This window comes from Montipora capricornis, chromosome 11, assembly GCF_036669925.1.
Source record: "Montipora capricornis isolate CH-2021 chromosome 11, ASM3666992v2, whole genome shotgun sequence".
In the NCBI taxonomy this organism is placed as follows: domain Eukaryota; kingdom Metazoa; phylum Cnidaria; class Anthozoa; order Scleractinia; family Acroporidae; genus Montipora; species Montipora capricornis.
Window position 1 is genome coordinate 42,523,296 of NC_090893.1, and position 18,449 is coordinate 42,541,744.

General features: G+C 37.9%; 1 protein-coding gene across 1 annotated transcript in view; it reads left to right on the forward strand.

The window, feature by feature from the left end:
- Positions 1-18,449, forward strand: part of LOC138025024 (cubilin-like) — a 75,283-nt gene that overhangs the window by 35,352 nt on the left and 21,482 nt on the right. Inside the window, exons 18-26 of the mRNA XM_068872255.1 lie at positions 835-879; positions 2,651-2,807; positions 8,634-8,806; positions 10,125-10,169; positions 10,645-10,801; positions 12,851-13,023; positions 14,457-14,501; positions 14,977-15,133; positions 17,209-17,381. Coding sequence (XP_068728356.1) covers positions 835-879; positions 2,651-2,807; positions 8,634-8,806; positions 10,125-10,169; positions 10,645-10,801; positions 12,851-13,023; positions 14,457-14,501; positions 14,977-15,133; positions 17,209-17,381 — 1,125 coding nt within the window. The remainder of the gene's footprint in view (positions 1-834; positions 880-2,650; positions 2,808-8,633; positions 8,807-10,124; positions 10,170-10,644; positions 10,802-12,850; positions 13,024-14,456; positions 14,502-14,976; positions 15,134-17,208; positions 17,382-18,449) is intronic.

Sequence of the window (18,449 nt, forward strand, 5' to 3'; positions counted from 1 at the left end):
ATTAGCATAAGTCACGCAATTTTACGAAAAGAGAAACTTGCACCAGATTGCCATCATTAGAAGTAGTTTGAACACGTATTTTAACCAATGCCTCACAGAGGTCTACGCTAACTTGACCTTCCATTTTTTCCGAGATGTCACATGTTGGATGACGTTGAATCGATATTGTTCGTTCTACGATGTTGACTGACTCGAAACAAATATCGGCTAACAATCGGGAGATTATGCTCCGCTTTTCCGAACTAAAAACGGCACTCTAGAGTGAAATAAACTGTTTACCCGAACTTGAAATCCTTCTTATCGCTATACACAATAACAATAACTATAATGCTGTTTAATGTCTCCTAATGTTACAACGCCTTGATGCCGAAGCCTGAACCAACGATCTTCGAACTTACTTATTGGAAATGGCACATTTTAAGCCCCGTGCAAATGGACTCAACATTGTTGGATGTTACACGTTCCGTGATCGCCAAAGCGTGGCGCAACAATGTTGGATCTGTTTGCACAGCTCTTCCAACATTGTTGGGGCCACACGCGCGCATTACATATGGTCTCCATGGAGATAGCAATGCATTAATATGTTGAAAACAAGATGGCAGCTGAATTTTGTAAGTTTACAGAGTCTTATAGGTCGTATCCTTCCCATAATACACTGCACGTTCTTACATTGTTAGCAGTTGTAGCGTCCGTTTGCGCACAACTGTTAACATCATCCAACATCCGCAAAACCAACAACTCTCAACAATGCTGGAACTGTTGCGTCTGTTTGCACAGGGCTTTAGGGTCCAGTTATCATTTAGTGACTTGAATATCTCCTTCTTTTGAAAACAGTATCGACAACAAATCGGCCAACGCCCACCACTCAGAGTCCATCAGGTAATAAATTTTTAAATAAAACCTTCACTTTGGTAATATCAATCGATAAATTTTGATTTCTAGCCTGCGATAGCATCCGTTTTTTTGGATAGAAACGACCGCCGGAAATACGTCTGCATTTGCAAGCTATTTGATTTACTATAGACAGAAAAGTGTGTCACGATTTGTTTATTCATTTTCCAACACTATTTCTTATACAGTAGACCAAATTGTACCCAATTGACACCCTTTGGGAATAAAACGCTTTGTTCCAGGTGTTTCCTTATCATTTAAATGTCATTGCTACATTATAATGCAAATACAATACACAACGAATTGAATAGACCATTTCCGAGTTCATGTCTGCCTCCTCTAAGTGCGAAGTTTTTCTTATGAAAATTAGTTTTAATTCATATGTAAAGTGGAAATAATTACTATCACAAAAACTTCGCACTTAGACTCGCTTTGAGAATGAGGCAGACATAAACTCGGAAATGATCTATGAGGTACAACATTGAGTTAGCCGATTTGGTCTATCGATTCCATTTATTCCTGAATCCAGTCTGTTAGATTCTCGCAGTTGATCTAGAACTAGCCCTCAACAAAGGCTCATAAGAGGCTGCTATCAGCCTCATTTTAAGGCTTGCTCCAGTGCAATCGAAACATTGGAAAATGGCCTTGCTTTCTGGACCCCTACAGGAAAGAAAATGTACACCTTGAATTATGATCCTGAGTGCTCAATGCCGTCCGTGTAGCCCTCTATACTGAGCGACATTGTTTACGACAATTGAATATCATTAACAGAAAATGAAGCAAGAGTGCGAATCACCCGTATTTTCCCCTCTTCTTCAAATCTAGTATTAGTTCCGTGTCATACTGCGTGCTTATTTCATAGACGACACCTTATTGGTCAGTTGGTGTAAAAGCGGACAGCGCGGTCATGGTAAAAGTTGATAAAAATGACCTTCAAAGCGCGGACGCTATCTAAAAATAGACTTTAAATAGTTATCATGAGGCACAGGGATTCGCTCTCCTACCTCATATTCTCTTGATACCATGGATACCACGAACAAAGCAAACTGCCAATAAACTCAAGAGTTTTCAAGAAAGCAGCCGTGCACTTTCTATATTCAGTACTTTATTCTTGGCTGACTGATGAGAAAACGATAGCTTGGTGCTAATGAAGCAGAAAATGTAAACAAAGATTCTCCTGTAGTTAGACTTGTCTCTGATAATGATAATGATGAAGACGATGATGATGATGATGATGATGATAATGATAATGGTGACGATTATGACGAAAATAATATCGACCATGATAATGCCAAAAATGATGACCGACATTTTAAAGTCATTTAGTGTCATTATTTCAAACTGTCTTTAAAACGATAGAATTGCGTGCCGTGGAACAATTTTCATATGTGAAAATCCCTCCAAAGCTGAAATTCATCCAATCAGATCGCTACGATAAGCAACGCGTATTTCCAGAACAAAAACAAAAAGTCTGTCGGTTGAAGGTGGGCCTTTAACTTACAGCAAACTCAACAATGCTATGGGTGTGAGTAATCAGCCTTCTTTTGCTTGCATTGAACTCCAGTCTATGGCGTATGCTATCATAGTTAATATGTCAACGATAGAGATTTCTCCAAACCTGTAAGAAGAAGGTGGTTACGCACAAAAATGCCCTTCACTCCGAGGGGTCCAAAATTGGTGGCAGTTTACGTGTTATCCTGCTTAATTTAATCATGTATATTACCACGACCTCTGTCTTACATTTACTCTTTTTATTAAGCTTGTAGACGAATTATCAACAATACGCTGGAAAGTCCTGGATATCCCAACAACTACCCAAGATACAAGTACTGTGTGGCTACCTATTATATTCCTTACGGTGCAGCTGTGAACATTACATTTGAGCACTTCGACCTGGAGAATCGTTACTACTGCAGGTACACTTAGATCTCGCGCTGCGTAAGCTTATTTTCTCAACCAATCCGTCAAAGCTTAAAAACAAATACATAAATAAATGAAAAACTGCAAACGAAGTATTGTTGATTGCCAGTTAACATTTGTACGAATTTAAAATAATCGGTGTCAAGTTCTAATAAATCAAGAGATAATCCTATTCCTTGGCACATTTTTCTTTGGATTTAAGAAAAATAAAGTAATTTTCCATCCTTTTTCGGACAGAATGTGAGTATATAAGAGAAATTTAAAGAGCATTAAGCGTAGTCTAAAAACGTTCCTTTAAGTTACATAGGCAGGGGCATTTATTGCTTGCAAGTTTCCGAAAGCCGGATAGCCTCGAAAAGCTGCCGTGTGGGAATCATTCCCGGAAGAAAGTCACAATTTTTTGGTTGGCATCGAGGACACGTATTTCAGGAAATTTATATGCATTAGAGTATACTTTTAACTTGGAATCTTCGTAACATACTTTGTTCCAGCTTCTATCTGGCTGCCAGTTGGCTCTTAGCTGAACCAGAATTTTCCGATAAAATTCATTTGAATATTGAAGCTAACCACCCATTCATCCATCCACAGACCCACTCTTCCAGTCTTCTATCCACCAATTTCTCTATGAATTATCTCTCTATCTATCCATATACCATTCGTATACCCCTCAAAATAAAAGGTTCCTTGTTTCAGTAATGATTATCTGAGGATAAGGAACAACAATGGTGGCTTCTATCGCACATATTGCGGCAATCGTCCTGGACAAAGTGTCATTGTCACTGGTCGCTATGCGAAACTAATTCCTCGTTCAGACTTGAGTGTCGAAAGAACAGGATAAGCAACAATTTCACAATTGTGATAAACAAGAAATCGCATGTTCTCTGGAAGGCAAATTTAAAAAATTCATTTTTTTTTTTTTTTCCCTAATCGTCCTCGTTTTTCCCTAGCAATTTACACAGGGAATTAATCCTTAGCGCGAAAGGGTTCATGCGATGATATACTTATTTCCCACGGCATTTTCCATCTTATCTCATCTAATCTTGTCAGTCGAACCTATTAAAGCCACAAAACTGAAAATAAAAGGTTTCTTGTTTCAGTAATGATTATCTGAGGATAAGGAACAACAATTATGGCTTCTATCGCACATATTGCGGCTATCGTACTGGACAAAGTGTCATTGTCACTGGTCGCTATGTCACTCTCACTTTTCGTTCAAACTGCTGCGTCGAGAGAACAGGATTCCGGTTACTATTCATTCCTGTTTACGGTGGTAAGTACAGCAAGGAAAAATGGAACCAAATTATCTCATGAAGTAGTTGTTGCTGAAATGAATGACGGGAAATGGTGGAGTTGTATTATATAGATATACATATACAGAGGAGGTAAAGGAATAGTGTTGTTTTGCTAATGTACGACAGTTCATCATCATTTTATCGTTTTTAAGCAGCGAAAGAGCTCAATCAGCATAGGTCTTGGAATTTTTCAAAAAGAGAATGTTACACCAGATTATTAGAAGTAGTTTGAACACATATTTTAACAGATGCCTGTCTCCAAACGTTACCAAAGTACGAGTCTTATGTCAGGGGCCTACACTAAATTGACCTTCCATTTTGGCCTAGATGTCACAAGAATTCACGAGAATTGCACCACTAAAGCTAAATTGGCTAAATTTTGCAATCATCGTAAAACTTAATAGATACAAAGGGTTTAATTCTCTTATATCAAAATAATATGCAAATATCAATTTTCAGTGTCTCTACACCATAACTATAATGCTGTTTAATGTCTCCTAATGTTACAGCGCCTTAACGCGGAAGAAACTATTTAATTGAGAAATGGCGCATTTTAAGCCCGTCAAAACGGACGCAACATTGTTGCATGTTACATGTTGCGTCCGTTTGCACGCCTTGTTGCATGTTGTTGCGTGTGATTGGGAGTTGTTGCAAAAAGTTATAAACTGATCAAACTTGTGAGTTAAAAACTCCCAACATTCCTTTTGTTCCGTGATCTCCGAAGCGTAGCCCACCAATATTGGATCCGTTTGCACAGCTCTTCAAATATTGTTGGGGCCACCCACGTGCATTACATTGGGTCTCCATGGAGATAGCAATGTATTAACATGTTGAAAACAAGATGGCAGCTGAATTTTGTAAGTTTACAAAGTCTTATGGGTCGTATCCTTTCCATAATACACTGCACGCCCTTACATTGTTAGCAGTTGTAGCGTCCGTATGCACATCACTCCTAACATCATCCAACTTCCGCAAAACAACCAACTCTCAACAATGCTGGAGTTGTTGCGTCTCTTTGCACAGGGCTTTAGTATCCAGTTATCATTCAGTGACTTGAATGTTCTTTTTTTCAAAACAGTGTCGACAACATATCGGCCAACGCCTACCACTCAGAGTCCAACAGGTAATACTTTTTTATATAGAACCTTCCCTTTAATAATATCAATCGATAAATTTTAATTTATAGCCTGCGATAGACCTTATTCATAAATGGCGGTCACATTTATAATTCTTTTGTCCACGTGCAAATTAGCCTACCAAGCCTCATTTCAGAGGGAGAATTCTTTTCAATTCACTGTATGGTATCGAGGCTTGGTAAGCTAATTTGCACTTCGACAAAAGAATTATAAATTGACCGCCATTTATGAATAAGGTCTATAGCATCAGGCTTTTTCGGAGAGAAACGACCGCCGGAATTACGTCTGCGTGTGCATGCTATTTGACTCACTGCTGACAGAATTTGAAAGACTAAAATGAAAGTCAAGTTTGAAAACTGTTTCGCGGTTTGTTTGTTTATTTTCCAACACTGATTCAAACCTTTTGGACATAGAACGTTTTGTTCCAGGTATTTCCATATTATTTAAATGTTAATACTACATTATAATGCAAATACAATACACAGCGAATTGAATTAGGCACAACACTGAGTTGACCGACTTGGTCTATTGAGTCCAGCCATTCGTGAATCCAGTCTGTTAGATTCTCGTAATTGATTTAGAACTAGCACTTAACAAAGGCTCATAGGAGGTTGCTATCAGCCGCATTTCAAGGCTCGCTCTAGTGCTATCGCAAACATTGGAAAATGGCCTTATTTTCTGAACCCCTACAGAAAAGAAAATGTACAGCTTGAATTATGATGCCAATTGCTTTATGCCGTCCGTGTAGCACTTTATACTGAACGAAATTGTTTACCAGGAATGGATACCATCAAGAAAAATGAAGCAATAGTGCCAATCACCCATATTTTTCCCTATTCCGATGAAAACTACTGTCATACTGCGTGCTTATTTCATAGACGACACAACTTACTGGTCAGTTGGCATGAAATAAGACCGCGCGGTCATGGTAAAAATCGAAAAAAGTACCCTTCACAGTGCAGGCGAGATCTAAAAATAGATTTTAACTAATTATCAAGGGTCACAGGGAATTGCTCTCCTACCTCATATTATCTTTCATAGACGACACAACTTATTGGTCAGTTGGTATGAAAGTAGACCGCGCGGTCATGGCAAAAACCGAAAAAAGTAACCTACACAGTGCAGGCGAGATCTAAAAATAGATTTGAACAAATTATCAAGGGTCACAGGGAATTGCTCTCCTACCTCATATTATCTTGATACCATTGATACCACGAACAAAGCAAACTGCCAATACACTCTTGAGTTTTACAGCTATAGCAGCCGTGCACTTTCGATATTCAGTACTTTATTCTTGGCTGACTGATTAGAACAGGATAGCTAACCTGGTACGTACTAATGAGACAGAAAGTGTGAACAAAGATTCCCCTGTACTTGGACTTGTCTCTGGTGATGATGATGATGATCATAATGATGACGACGATGATGATGATGATGTCGATTATGACGATGACGATTATGCTGATAATGTTAACGATTATGACGAAGATGATATCAGTCATGGTGATGATGAAGACCATGGCGACGACCGTGACGATGACAAAGATCATGCCGCACATTTTTAAGTCATTTACTGTCATTATTTCAATTTATCTTTAACAGCCTACCTTCAACCGACAGGCATTGCGTGGCGTGGTACAATTTTCACATATGAAAATCCCGCTAAAGCTGAAATCCATACAATCAGATCGCTACGATAAGCAACGCAAATTTCCATAACAAAAACGAAAGCCTGTCGGTTGAAGGAGGGCTTTTAACTTAGAGCAAACTCAACAATGCCATGTGTGTGAGCTATCAGCCTTCATTTGCCCCCATTGAACTCCAGTCTATGGCGTATGCTATCATAGTGAATATGTCAACCATGGAGATTTCTCCAAACCTGTAATTTAGAAGGTCGTGAGGCACAAAAGAAGCCCTTCTCTCCCAGGGGTCAAGTCTGGATAGCTGTTGACGTGTTATCCTGCTTAATTTACTCATGGCTATTACCACGACTTCTGTCATTCATCTACTCTTTCTGTTAAGCTTGTAGACGAGTTATCAACAATACGCTGGAAAGTCCTGGATATCCCAACAACTACCCAAGATACAAGTACTGTGTGGCTAATGTTTCAATTCCTTTTGGTGGTGCTTTAAACATTACATTTGAGCACTTCGACCTCCAGTATCATTATTCATGCAGGTAATCGCTTAGGTTTCCGATTACGGTTCAAAAGCAATTTCACTGTTTTGCATTGCGAATAAAAGATCTCGCGCTACGTCCGCTTATTTTCTAACCAATGGGTCAGAGGCTAGGAAAAAAAAACTGCAAAGGGAATATTGTTGATTCCCAGTTAAGATTTGTACGAGTATAAAATCATCCGTGAGAAGTTCGAGAGATCTTTATATTCCTTGGAATATTTTCTTTGTATCAAAGAAGAATAAGATAATTTTCCGTCCTTTGCAGGACAGAATATAACTATTCAGGAGACATGTAAACAGCAGGTGCTCTGAATCGTATGTTCTATGTTGCATAGACTGGGACATCGACTTGGAATGAACTCATACAGCCATAGGCCTTACTTGCAGGTCATAAACGCGAGGATCATAGCTTCACTTAAGAACATAATTACTCGCAATTTTCCAAAGGCCCGATCACCTGGAAAAACTGCCGTGTTTGAATTCCGGAAGAAAATCACAATTTCTTAGTTTGCATCGAGGACAACTGTTTCAGCAAGTTTATATTTATAGTAGAGTATACTTTTAACTTGGAATCTTTTTAACAAACTTTGCTCCATCCACCCACCATGCAAACTCCAAATATCCTGTGCTATTTACCTCCGAGCAACTGGGGAAAAAATGGCGTCCCGATTTGCATCCGTGACAAGTGAAGAATACATCCAAATTAATTTTTTGCTTTGTATATTATCTCACTGTTTTAGTATATACTAAAACAACTATTCACCTCAGTGTCGGTGGCTAGCCTTGGATATTTACCACGCCGCGGCGCGGTAAATATCCACCCCTAGCCACCCCCACTTCGGTAAATAGTTGTTAACTATTCGCCTCCGAGCAACTTGGGATTTGCGCGTGAAAAGATTTCACTAGTTGCAGGAATAAATGAAACTAACTTTTCGTTCAGACTAAAGTGTCGAAAGAACAGGAAAAGCAACAATTTCACAATAGTGAAAAACAAGCAATCCCATGTTCCCTAGAGGGCAACTTAAAGAATTCATTTTATTTGTTTTTTTTTTTTCCCTAGCAATTTACACAAGGATTCCGAATTAATCCTTAGCGCGAAAGGGTTCATGCGATGATATACTTATTTCCCACGGCATTTTCCATCTTATCTCATCTAATCTTGTCAGTCGAACCTATTAAAGCCACAAAACTGAAAATAAAAGGTTTCTTGTTTCAGTTATGATTATCTGAGGATAAGGAACGACAATGGTGGCTTCTATCGCAGATATTGCGGCAGTCGTAGTGGACAAAGTGTCATTGTCACTGGTCGCTATGTCACTCTCACTTTTCGTTCAAACTGCTGCGTCGAGAGAACAGGATTCCGGTTACTATTCATTCCTGTCTACGGTGGTAAGTACAGCAAGGAAAAATGAAACCAAATTATCTCATGAAGTAGTTGTTGCTGAAATGAATGCCGAGAAATGGTGGAGTTGTATTATATAGATATATACTGTGTACAATCTCAACAAAGGAGGTAAAGTAATAGTGTGCGACAGATCATCATCATTTTATCGTTTTTAAGCAGCCAAAGAGCTCAATTAGCATTAGTCTGGGAATTTTACAAAAAGAAAAACTTGCACCAGATTGCCACCATTAGAAGTAGTTTGAAAACATATTTTAACAAATGCCTATCTCCAAACGTTAGGGAAGTACGAGTCTCAGAGGCCTACGCTAAACTGACCTTCCATTTTTGGCCGAGATGTCACAAGTTGGATGACGTTAAAACAACATTTTTGGTGCTACAATATTGTTGACTAACTCGCAATAAATATCGACCAGCAATCGAGAGATGAGGCCCCACTTTTTCGGACTAAAAACGAAAAACTTTCGAGTGAAATTAACTGTGCACCCAGACTTGAAATCCTTTTGATCTCAGCCGGCTTTTTTGCTTGCTTGTCGATTGGGCCTTATTATCAAGGGAGTGCTAAGAAGAGAGATGGAAGCTAGAATTGCACCACTAAAGCTAGATTGGCTAAAAATTTACAATGAGGGTATAATTATTTTATATGAAAATAATATGCATAAATCAATTTTTCAGTGTCTCTACACAATAACTATAATCCTGTTAAATATCTCCTAATGTTTCAACGCCTTGAAGCCGACGCAGAACCAACGATCTTCGAACTCACTATGTAGAAATGGCGCATTTTAACACCCGTGAAAACGGACAAAACGTTCACTGTTGGCCAACATTGTTCCAATATTGTTGGGTGTTACATGTTGCGTCCGTTTGCACACCTTCTTGCATGTTGCTGGCTGTGACTGGTCAAACGTTTGGGTCAAAAACTCCCAACATTTCTTTTGTTCCGTGATCCCCGAAACGTAGCGCAACAATGTTGGATCTGTTGGCACAGCTCTTCCAACCTTGTTGGCGCCACGCGCGCGCATTACATATGGTCTCCATGGAGATAGCAACGCATTAATATGTTGAAAACATAATGGCAGCTGTAAGTTTACAGAGTCTTAGGGGCCGAATCCTTCCCATAATACACTGCACGTCCTTAAATTGTTAGCAGTTGTAGCGTCCGTTTGCACACAACTGCTAACATCATCCAACATCTTCACAACCAACAACTCTGAACAATGCTGGAGTTGTTGCGTCTGTTTGCACAGGGTTTTAGGGTCCAGTTATCATTTAGTGACTTGAATGTCCTTCTTTTCAAAACAGTATGGACAACTCATCGGCCAACGCCCACCACTCAGAGTCCATCAGGTAATAATATTTTAAATGAAACCTTCACTTTGGTCATATCATTCAATAAATTTTGATTTACTGGTGACAGAATTGAAAAGACTCAAATGAAAGCCAATCTTGAAAAGTGTGTTACGCTTTGTTTGTTCATTTTCCAACTCACGGTACATAATAGTTCAAACTGTACTTAATTCAAACTCTTTGGTAATGAAACGTTTTGTTCCAGGCATTTCTATATAATTTAAATGTGAATGCTACATTATAATGCAAATACAATACGTAAGGAATAGACCTTTTTGCAGTTATGTGCAATCATATATGCTATCATAGTGAATACATCAACGATGGAGATCTCTCCAAACCTGTAATAGGAAGGTCGTTAGCCACAAAAGTATCGGGGTAAAGTATCGACGACTGAGTTTACATGTTATGATCATGCTTAATTTAATCATGGCTATTTCCACCACTTTTGTCTTTCATTTACATTTCTACCAAGCTTGTAGACAAGTTGTCAACGATGTCCTGGAAAGTCCTGGATATCCTAACAACTACCCAAGAAGCAAGTCCTGTGTGGTTTTTGTGTACACTGGTTTTGGTGCGGCTTTAAACATTACATTTGAGCACTTCGACCTGGAGTATAGTTCCAACTGCAGGTAATCGCTTAGGTTTCCGATTACGGTTCAAAAGCAACTTCGCTGTTTTGCGTTGCGAACAAACGATCTCGCGCTACGTCTGCTTATTTTATTAACAAATCGGTCACAGACCAAAAAAAAAAAATAATAATAATAATAAAATAAACTGCAAACGACATATTGTTGATTCCCAGTTAAGATTTGTACAAATTTAAAATAATCTGTGAGAAGTTCAAGAGATCTTTCTTTTTATTCCTTGGCACAATTTCTTTTGTATCCAAGAAGAATAAGGTTATTTTCCGTCCTTTGCCGAACAGAATGTAAGTATTCAAAAGTCATTTAAACAGCTCTTAATCGTATTTTAAAACCTCTGCTTTAAGTTGCATAGACAGGGACAATTTCGCATGGCTATTTGATTCTGATTGGTTAATAGTTGCTGAGCAACGATTTCATGAATGTGATGAGTTTTATCGCATGTTCACTACAGGGCAACTTAAAGATAAAACTACCCTTTTTTTTTCGAAATCGTCCAAGTTCTTTCCCTCGCAAATTACACACGGAATAAATCCTTTGTGCAAAAGGGCCCATACGATTGTATATTTATTTCTCGCGGCATTTTCCATCTCATAAAGTGGGATACCTGTGGCACGCCACGTTTAAAAAATGGCTTTAGTGTCTTCGTAGTCAGATATGCAAATTAGCCACGTGCTTGTCACGACATGCGTGAGGTGTCGTTTTTTTTTTTTTTTTGCTCGCGAAAGGTAATCGGGAAAGTTGGCACAGACTTCCCAATTCACATACTACTTCGCTTTTTCGAATTTTACTTCCTTCTCAGGCTAAATTCGCAGAAGAAAGTATCCCGTATTTTGATTTATAGCAAAATGTCAAAACATTTGAAACCGCGAACAGAAGTGACAAAAATTGGAAAAAAAATTGGCTCGCATTTATGGGAGAACATTTCGAAATCCTGATTTAAGGAATCGATCGGATTTCGCCGTTTCCGCCTTCTACTTTTACTTGTAGTAAAAATGAATCAAATCAGGCCTTCGTGTCGCCATTGCGGTGTTGCTTCTTCAAATCATGAACATACAAAAGCAGCAAATGTTCAGAGCACTTTATTTGATCCAAAAAAACGGAACCTCATTTTATCGGATTTCACAAAATGTCATAAATCTCATCCTTGACGCCATCACGACAGTTCTGGTTACAGAAGGATAATTTAAACGCAAACTGTTTATTAATTCAAATATTTTATTTACTACGTGCTGTCAATACTAATACACCTTATTCCAAAAGGGCCGCAATTTAGATATTCTTTTGTTTTTATTGAAATTAGACCTTGATGCCTCGTTCAAGGCAAACTATTCTTTTGAATTTTCAGCTCAAGAACGAGGCATCAAGGGCTAATTTGAATAAAAACAAAGAAAAATATTTAAATGACGGCCATTTTGGAATAATGTCTATGCTAACAAGGTAAAAATTATGCAGTCAATGACTTTTTTTTAATATAAACTCAAAAACAACTTGCACAGCAACAGTGTAACGGTAACAGAATAAAAAAGAGAATATCAGCAAAATTTAATTTGTGGCTACAGTGAAAAACAAACCGCGTTTGGAGCAGCGAAGAAAGGGCAAAGATATCTCCTGTAGAAAAATCAGACCATGACATGTGGATCACGTATTGTACAGAAGGTGCCCTTCCATTGGTCAAAGTAAACAACAGTGCCCAATAAAATACGTTTTATTTTCGACTAGTTTTACACTTTCCAGAGTTGACAGAAATTAGCCCAATCACAAAAAAGGTTGCAATTTGTGGCTACAATGAAGAACAAACCCCTTCAAATCTTCAGCTCACGGTCAGAGCAAAAATGAAAAAAGAGGTTTGAACTGATACAGCACCCGTAATCATGATCAACAACAACTCTGTAGTATTTTATTTATAGCCCCTGCCTGTTGCTTGCTTTGATCGGTGAATCCACGTGTACGCCTACTTGGCGTCTTGTCTTAGCTAATCTTATTAATCTAACCCATTGAAACCACAAAATTGAAAACAACAGGCTTTGTTTTCAGGTATGATTATCTGTGGATTAGGAACGACAATGGCGGCTTCAATCGCAAATATTGCGGCAATCGTACTGGACAAAGTGTCATTGTCACTGGTCGCTATGCCAGACTAACGTTTCGTTCAGACTCGAGTGTCCAAAAAACAGGATTCCGGTTACTAATCTTTCGTTTTTACCGCGGTAAGTTCAGCAAGGAATAAAGGAATCATTATGAAGTATTTCTTGCTGAAATGAATGGCGAGAGATGAACAAAGAAAGTGAAGAAATAAAAAACTTGAAATCCTTCTGATCTTAGCCGGCTTTTGCTTGCTTGTCGATTAGGCCCTATTATAAAGGGAGTTTTAACAAGTGAGATGGAAGCTAGAATTGCACCACTAAAGCTAAATTGGCTAAAAATTTAAATTCATGGTATAACATAATGTAGTAGATACAGAGGGTGTAATTATTTTATATCAAAGTAATATGAATAAGTCTATTTTTCAGTGTCTAAGCACAATAACTATAATTACGTTACAGCGCCTTGGCCTACAATCTTAGAACTTACCATTTAAAAATGGCGCATTTTAAGCCCCATGGAACGGACGCAACATTGTCGGCCAACTTTGTTCCAACATTGTTGGGTGTTACATGTGGTTGGGTGTCAACATTTTTCGTTCTACAATAATGTTGACTATCTCGCAATAAATATCAGCCAGACAATCGAGGGATTGGCCCCACTTTTTCGGACTAAAAACGGAAAACTCCGGAGTGAAATTAACTGTTTAGCCCAACTTGAAATCCTTTTGATCGAAGCCAGATATTGTTTGCTTGTCGATTGGGTCCTATCATCAAGGAAGTGTTAAGAAGAGAGATGGAAGCTAGAATTGCACTACTAAAGCTAAATTGGCTAAAAATTTGCAATCATTTTATAACATAATAGATACAAAGGGTTTAATTATCTTATATCAAAATAATATGCATAGATCAATTTTTTCAGTGTCTATACACAATAACTATAATGCAGTTTAATGTCTCCTAATATTACAACGCCTTAAAGACGAAGCCTAAACTAACGATCCTGCAAATCACTATTTAATTAATTGAGAAATGGCGCATTTTAAGCCCGTCAAAACGGACGCAACATTGTTGGATGTTACATGTTGCGTCCGTTTGCACACCTTGTTGCATGTTGTTGCGTGTGGCAAGGAGTTGTTGCAAAAAGTTATAAACTGATCAAAAACTCCCCGCATTCCTTTTGTTCCGTGATCTCCGAAGCGTAGGGCACCAATATTGGATCTGTTTGCACAGCTCTTCCAACATTGTTGGGGCCACCCACGCGCATTACATTGGGTCTCCATGGGGATAGCAATGCATTAACATTTTGAAAACAAGATAGTAGCCGAATTTTGTAAGTTTACAAAGTCTTATGGGTCGTATCGTTCCCATAATACACTGCACGCCCTTACATTGTTAGCAGTTGTAGCGTCCGTATCCACATCACTGCTAACATCATCCAACTTCCGCAAAACAACCAACTCTCAACAATGCTGGAGTTGTTGCGTTTTTTTGCACAGAGCTTTACGATCCAGTGACCATTCAGTGACTTGAATTGAATGTCCTTTTTTTCAAAACAGTGTCGACAACATATCGGCCAACGCCCACCACTCAGAGTCCAACAGGTAATAATGTTTTAAATGAAACCTTCACTTTGGTCATATCATTCAATAAATATTGATTTAATAGTGACAGAATTGAAAAGACTCAAATGAAAGCCAATCTTGAAAAGTGTGTTACGGTTTGTTTGTTTATTTTCCAACTCACGGTACATAATAGTTCAAATTGTACTTGAATCAAACTCTTTGGTAATGAAACGTTTTGTTCCAGGCATTTCTATATAATTTAAATGTGAATGCTACATTATAATGCAAATACAATACGTAAGGAATAGACCTTTTTGCAGTTATGTGCAATCATATATGCTATCATAGTGAATACATCAACGATGGAGATCTCTCCAAACCTGTAATAGGAAGGTCGTTAGCCACAAAAGTATCGGGGTAAAGTATCGACGACTGAGTTTACATGTTATGATCATGCTTAATTTAATCATGGCTATTTCCACCACTTTTGTCTTTCATTTACATTTCTACCAAGCTTGTAGACAAGTTGTCAACGATGTCCTGGAAAGTCCTGGATATCCTAACAACTACCCAAGAAGCAAGTCCTGTGTGGTTTTTGTGTACACTGGTTTTGGTGCGGCTTTAAACATTACATTTGAGCACTTCGACCTGGAGTATAGTTCCAACTGCAGGTAATCGCTTAGGTTTCCGATTACGGTTCAGAAGCAACTTCGCTGTTTTGCGTTGCGAACAAACGATCTCGCGCTACGTCTGCTTATTTTATTAACAAATCGGTCACAGACCAAAAATAATAATAATAATAATAATAATAATAATAATAATAATAATAATAATAATAATAATAATAATAATAAAATAAACTGCAAACGAAATATTGTTGATTCCCAGTTAAGATTTGTACAAATTTAAAATAATCTGTGAGAAGTTCAAGAGATCTTTCTTTTTATTCCTTGGCACAATTTCTTTTGTATCCAAGAAGAATAAGGTTATTTTCCGTCCTTTGCCGAACAGAATGTAAGTATTCAAAAGTCATTTAAATAGCTCTTAATCGTATGTTAAGACCTCTGCTTTAAGTTGCATAGACAGGGACAATTTCGCATGGCTATTTAATCCTGATTGGTTAATAGTTGCTGAGCAACGATTTCATGAATGTGATGAGTTTTATCGCATGTTCACTACAGGGCAACTTAATTAAAGAATTAACTTTACTATTTTTCTTCGAAATCGTCCAAGTTCTTTCCCTCGCAAATTACACACGGAATAAATCCTTTGTGCAAAAGGGCCCATACGATTGTATATTTATTTCTCGCGGCATTTTCCATCTCATTAAGTGGGATACCTGTGGCACGCCACGTTTAAAAAATGGCTTTAGCGGCTTTAGTTAGCCACTTGCTTGTCACGAAGCTCTTGGCTTGATACTGTCATGTCGGATACACGACATGCGTGAGGTGTCGTTTTTTTCCCAATTCACATACTACTTCCCTTTTTCGAATTTTACTTCCTTCTCAGGCTAAATTCGAAAAGAAAGTATCCCTTATTTTGATTTAGAGCAAAATGTCAAAACATTTGAAACCGCGAACAGAAGTGACAAAAATTGGAAAAAAAAATTGGCTCGCATTTATGAGAGAACATTTCGAAATCCTGATTTAAGGAATCGATCGGCTTTCGCCGTTCCCGCGTTCTACTTTTACTTGTAGTAAAAATGAATCAAATCAGGCCTTTGTGTCGCCATTGCGGTGTTGCTTCTTCAAATCATAAACATACAGAAGCAGCAACTGTTCAAAGCACTTTATTTGATCCAAAAAAACGGAACCTTATTTTATCGGATTTCACAAAATGTCATAAATCTCATCCGTGACGCCATCACGACAGTTCCGGTCACAGAAGCATAATTTAATTAAATCAAAGCTGTTTTATAATTCAAATATTCTATTTACTACGTGCTGTCAATACTAATACACCTCATTCCAAAAGGGTCGCAATTTAGATATTCTTTTGTTTTTATTGAAATTAGACCTTGATGCCTCGTTCAAGGCAAAATATTCTTTTGAATTTTCAGCTCAAGAACGAGGCGTCAAGAGCTAATTTGAATAAACACAAAATAATATTTAAATGACGGCTATTTTGGAATAAGGTCTATGCTAACAAGGTAAAAATTATGCAGTCAATGACTTTTTTTTAATATGAACTCAAGCACAACTTGCACAGCAACAGTGTAATAGTAACAGAATAAACAAGAAAATATCAGCAAAATTTAATTTGTGGCTACAGTGAAAAACAAACCGCGTTTGGAGCAGCGAAGAAAGGGCAAAGATATCTCCTGTAAAAAAATCAGACCATGACATGTGGATCACGTATTGCACAGAAGGTGCGCTTCCATTGGTCAAAGTAAACAACAGTGCCCAATAAAATATGTTTTATTTTCGACTAGTTTTACACTTTCCAGAGTTGACAGAAACTAGCCCAATCACAAAAAAGGTTGCAATTTGTGGCTACAATGAAAAACAAACCCCCCTCGATCTTCAGCTCACGGCCAGAGCAAAAATGAAAAACGAGGTTTGAACTGATACAGCACCCGTAATCATGATCAACAACAACTCTGCAGTATTTTATTTACAGCTCCTGCATGTTGCTTGCTTTGATCAGTGAATCCACGTGTACGCCTACTTGGCGTCTTGTCTTAGCTAATCTTATTAATCTAACCCATTGAAACCACAAAATTGAAAACAACAGGCTTTGTTTTCAGGTATGATTATCTGTTGATTACGAACGACAATGGTGGCTTCAATCGCAAATATTGCGGCAATCGTACTGGACAAAGTGTCATTGTCACTGGTCGCTATGCCAGACTAACGTTTCGTTCAGACTCGAGTGTCCAAAAAACAGGATTCCGGTTACTAATCTTTCGTTTTTACCGCGGTAAGTACAGCAAGGAATAAAGGAATAATTATGAAGTATTTCTTGCTGAATTGAATGGCGAGAGATAAACAAAGAAAGTGAAGAAATAAAAAAAACTAGATCCTTCTGATCTTAGCCGGCTTTTGCTTGCTTGTCGATTAGACCCTATTATAAAGGAGTTTAAACAAGTGAGATGGAAGCTAGAATTGCACCACTAAAGCTAAATTGTCTAAAAATTTAAAATCATGGTATAACATAATGTAGTAGATACAGAGGGTGTAATTATTTTATATCAAAATAATATGCATAAATCTATTTTTCAGTGCCTAAGCACAATAACTATAATTATGTTACAACGCCTTGGCCTACAATCTTAGAAGTTACCATTTAAAAATGGCACATTTTAAGCCCCATGGAACGGACGCAACATTGTCGGCCAACTTTGTTCCAACATTGTTGGGTGTTACATGTGGTTGGGTGTCAACATTGTTCGTTCTACAATAATGTTGACTATCTCGCAATAAATATCGGCCAGCAATCGAGGGATTGGCCCCACTTTTTCGGACTAAAAACGGAAAACTCCGGAGTGAAATTAACTGTTTAGCCCAACTTGAAATCCTTTTGATCGAAGCCAGATATTGCTTGCTTGTCGATTGGGTCCTATCATCAAGGAAGTGTTAAGAAGAGAGATGGAAGCTAGAATTGCACTACTAAAGCTAAATTGGCTAAAAATTTGCAATCATTTTATAACATAATAGATACAAAGGGTTTAATTATCTTATATCAAAATAATATGCATAGATCAATTTTTTCAGTGTCTATACACAATAACTATAATGCTGTTTAATGTCTCCTAATATTACAACGCCTTAAAGACGAAGCCTAAACCAACGATCCTGCAAATCACTATTTAATTAATTGAGAAATGGCGCATTTTAAGCCCGTCAAAACGGACGCAACATTGTTGGATGTTACATGTTGCGTCCGTTTGCACGCCTTGTTGCATGTTGCGTGTGGCTAGGAGTTGTTGCAAAAAGTTATAAACTGATCAAACTTGTGGGTCAAAAACTCCCAACATTCCTTTTGTTC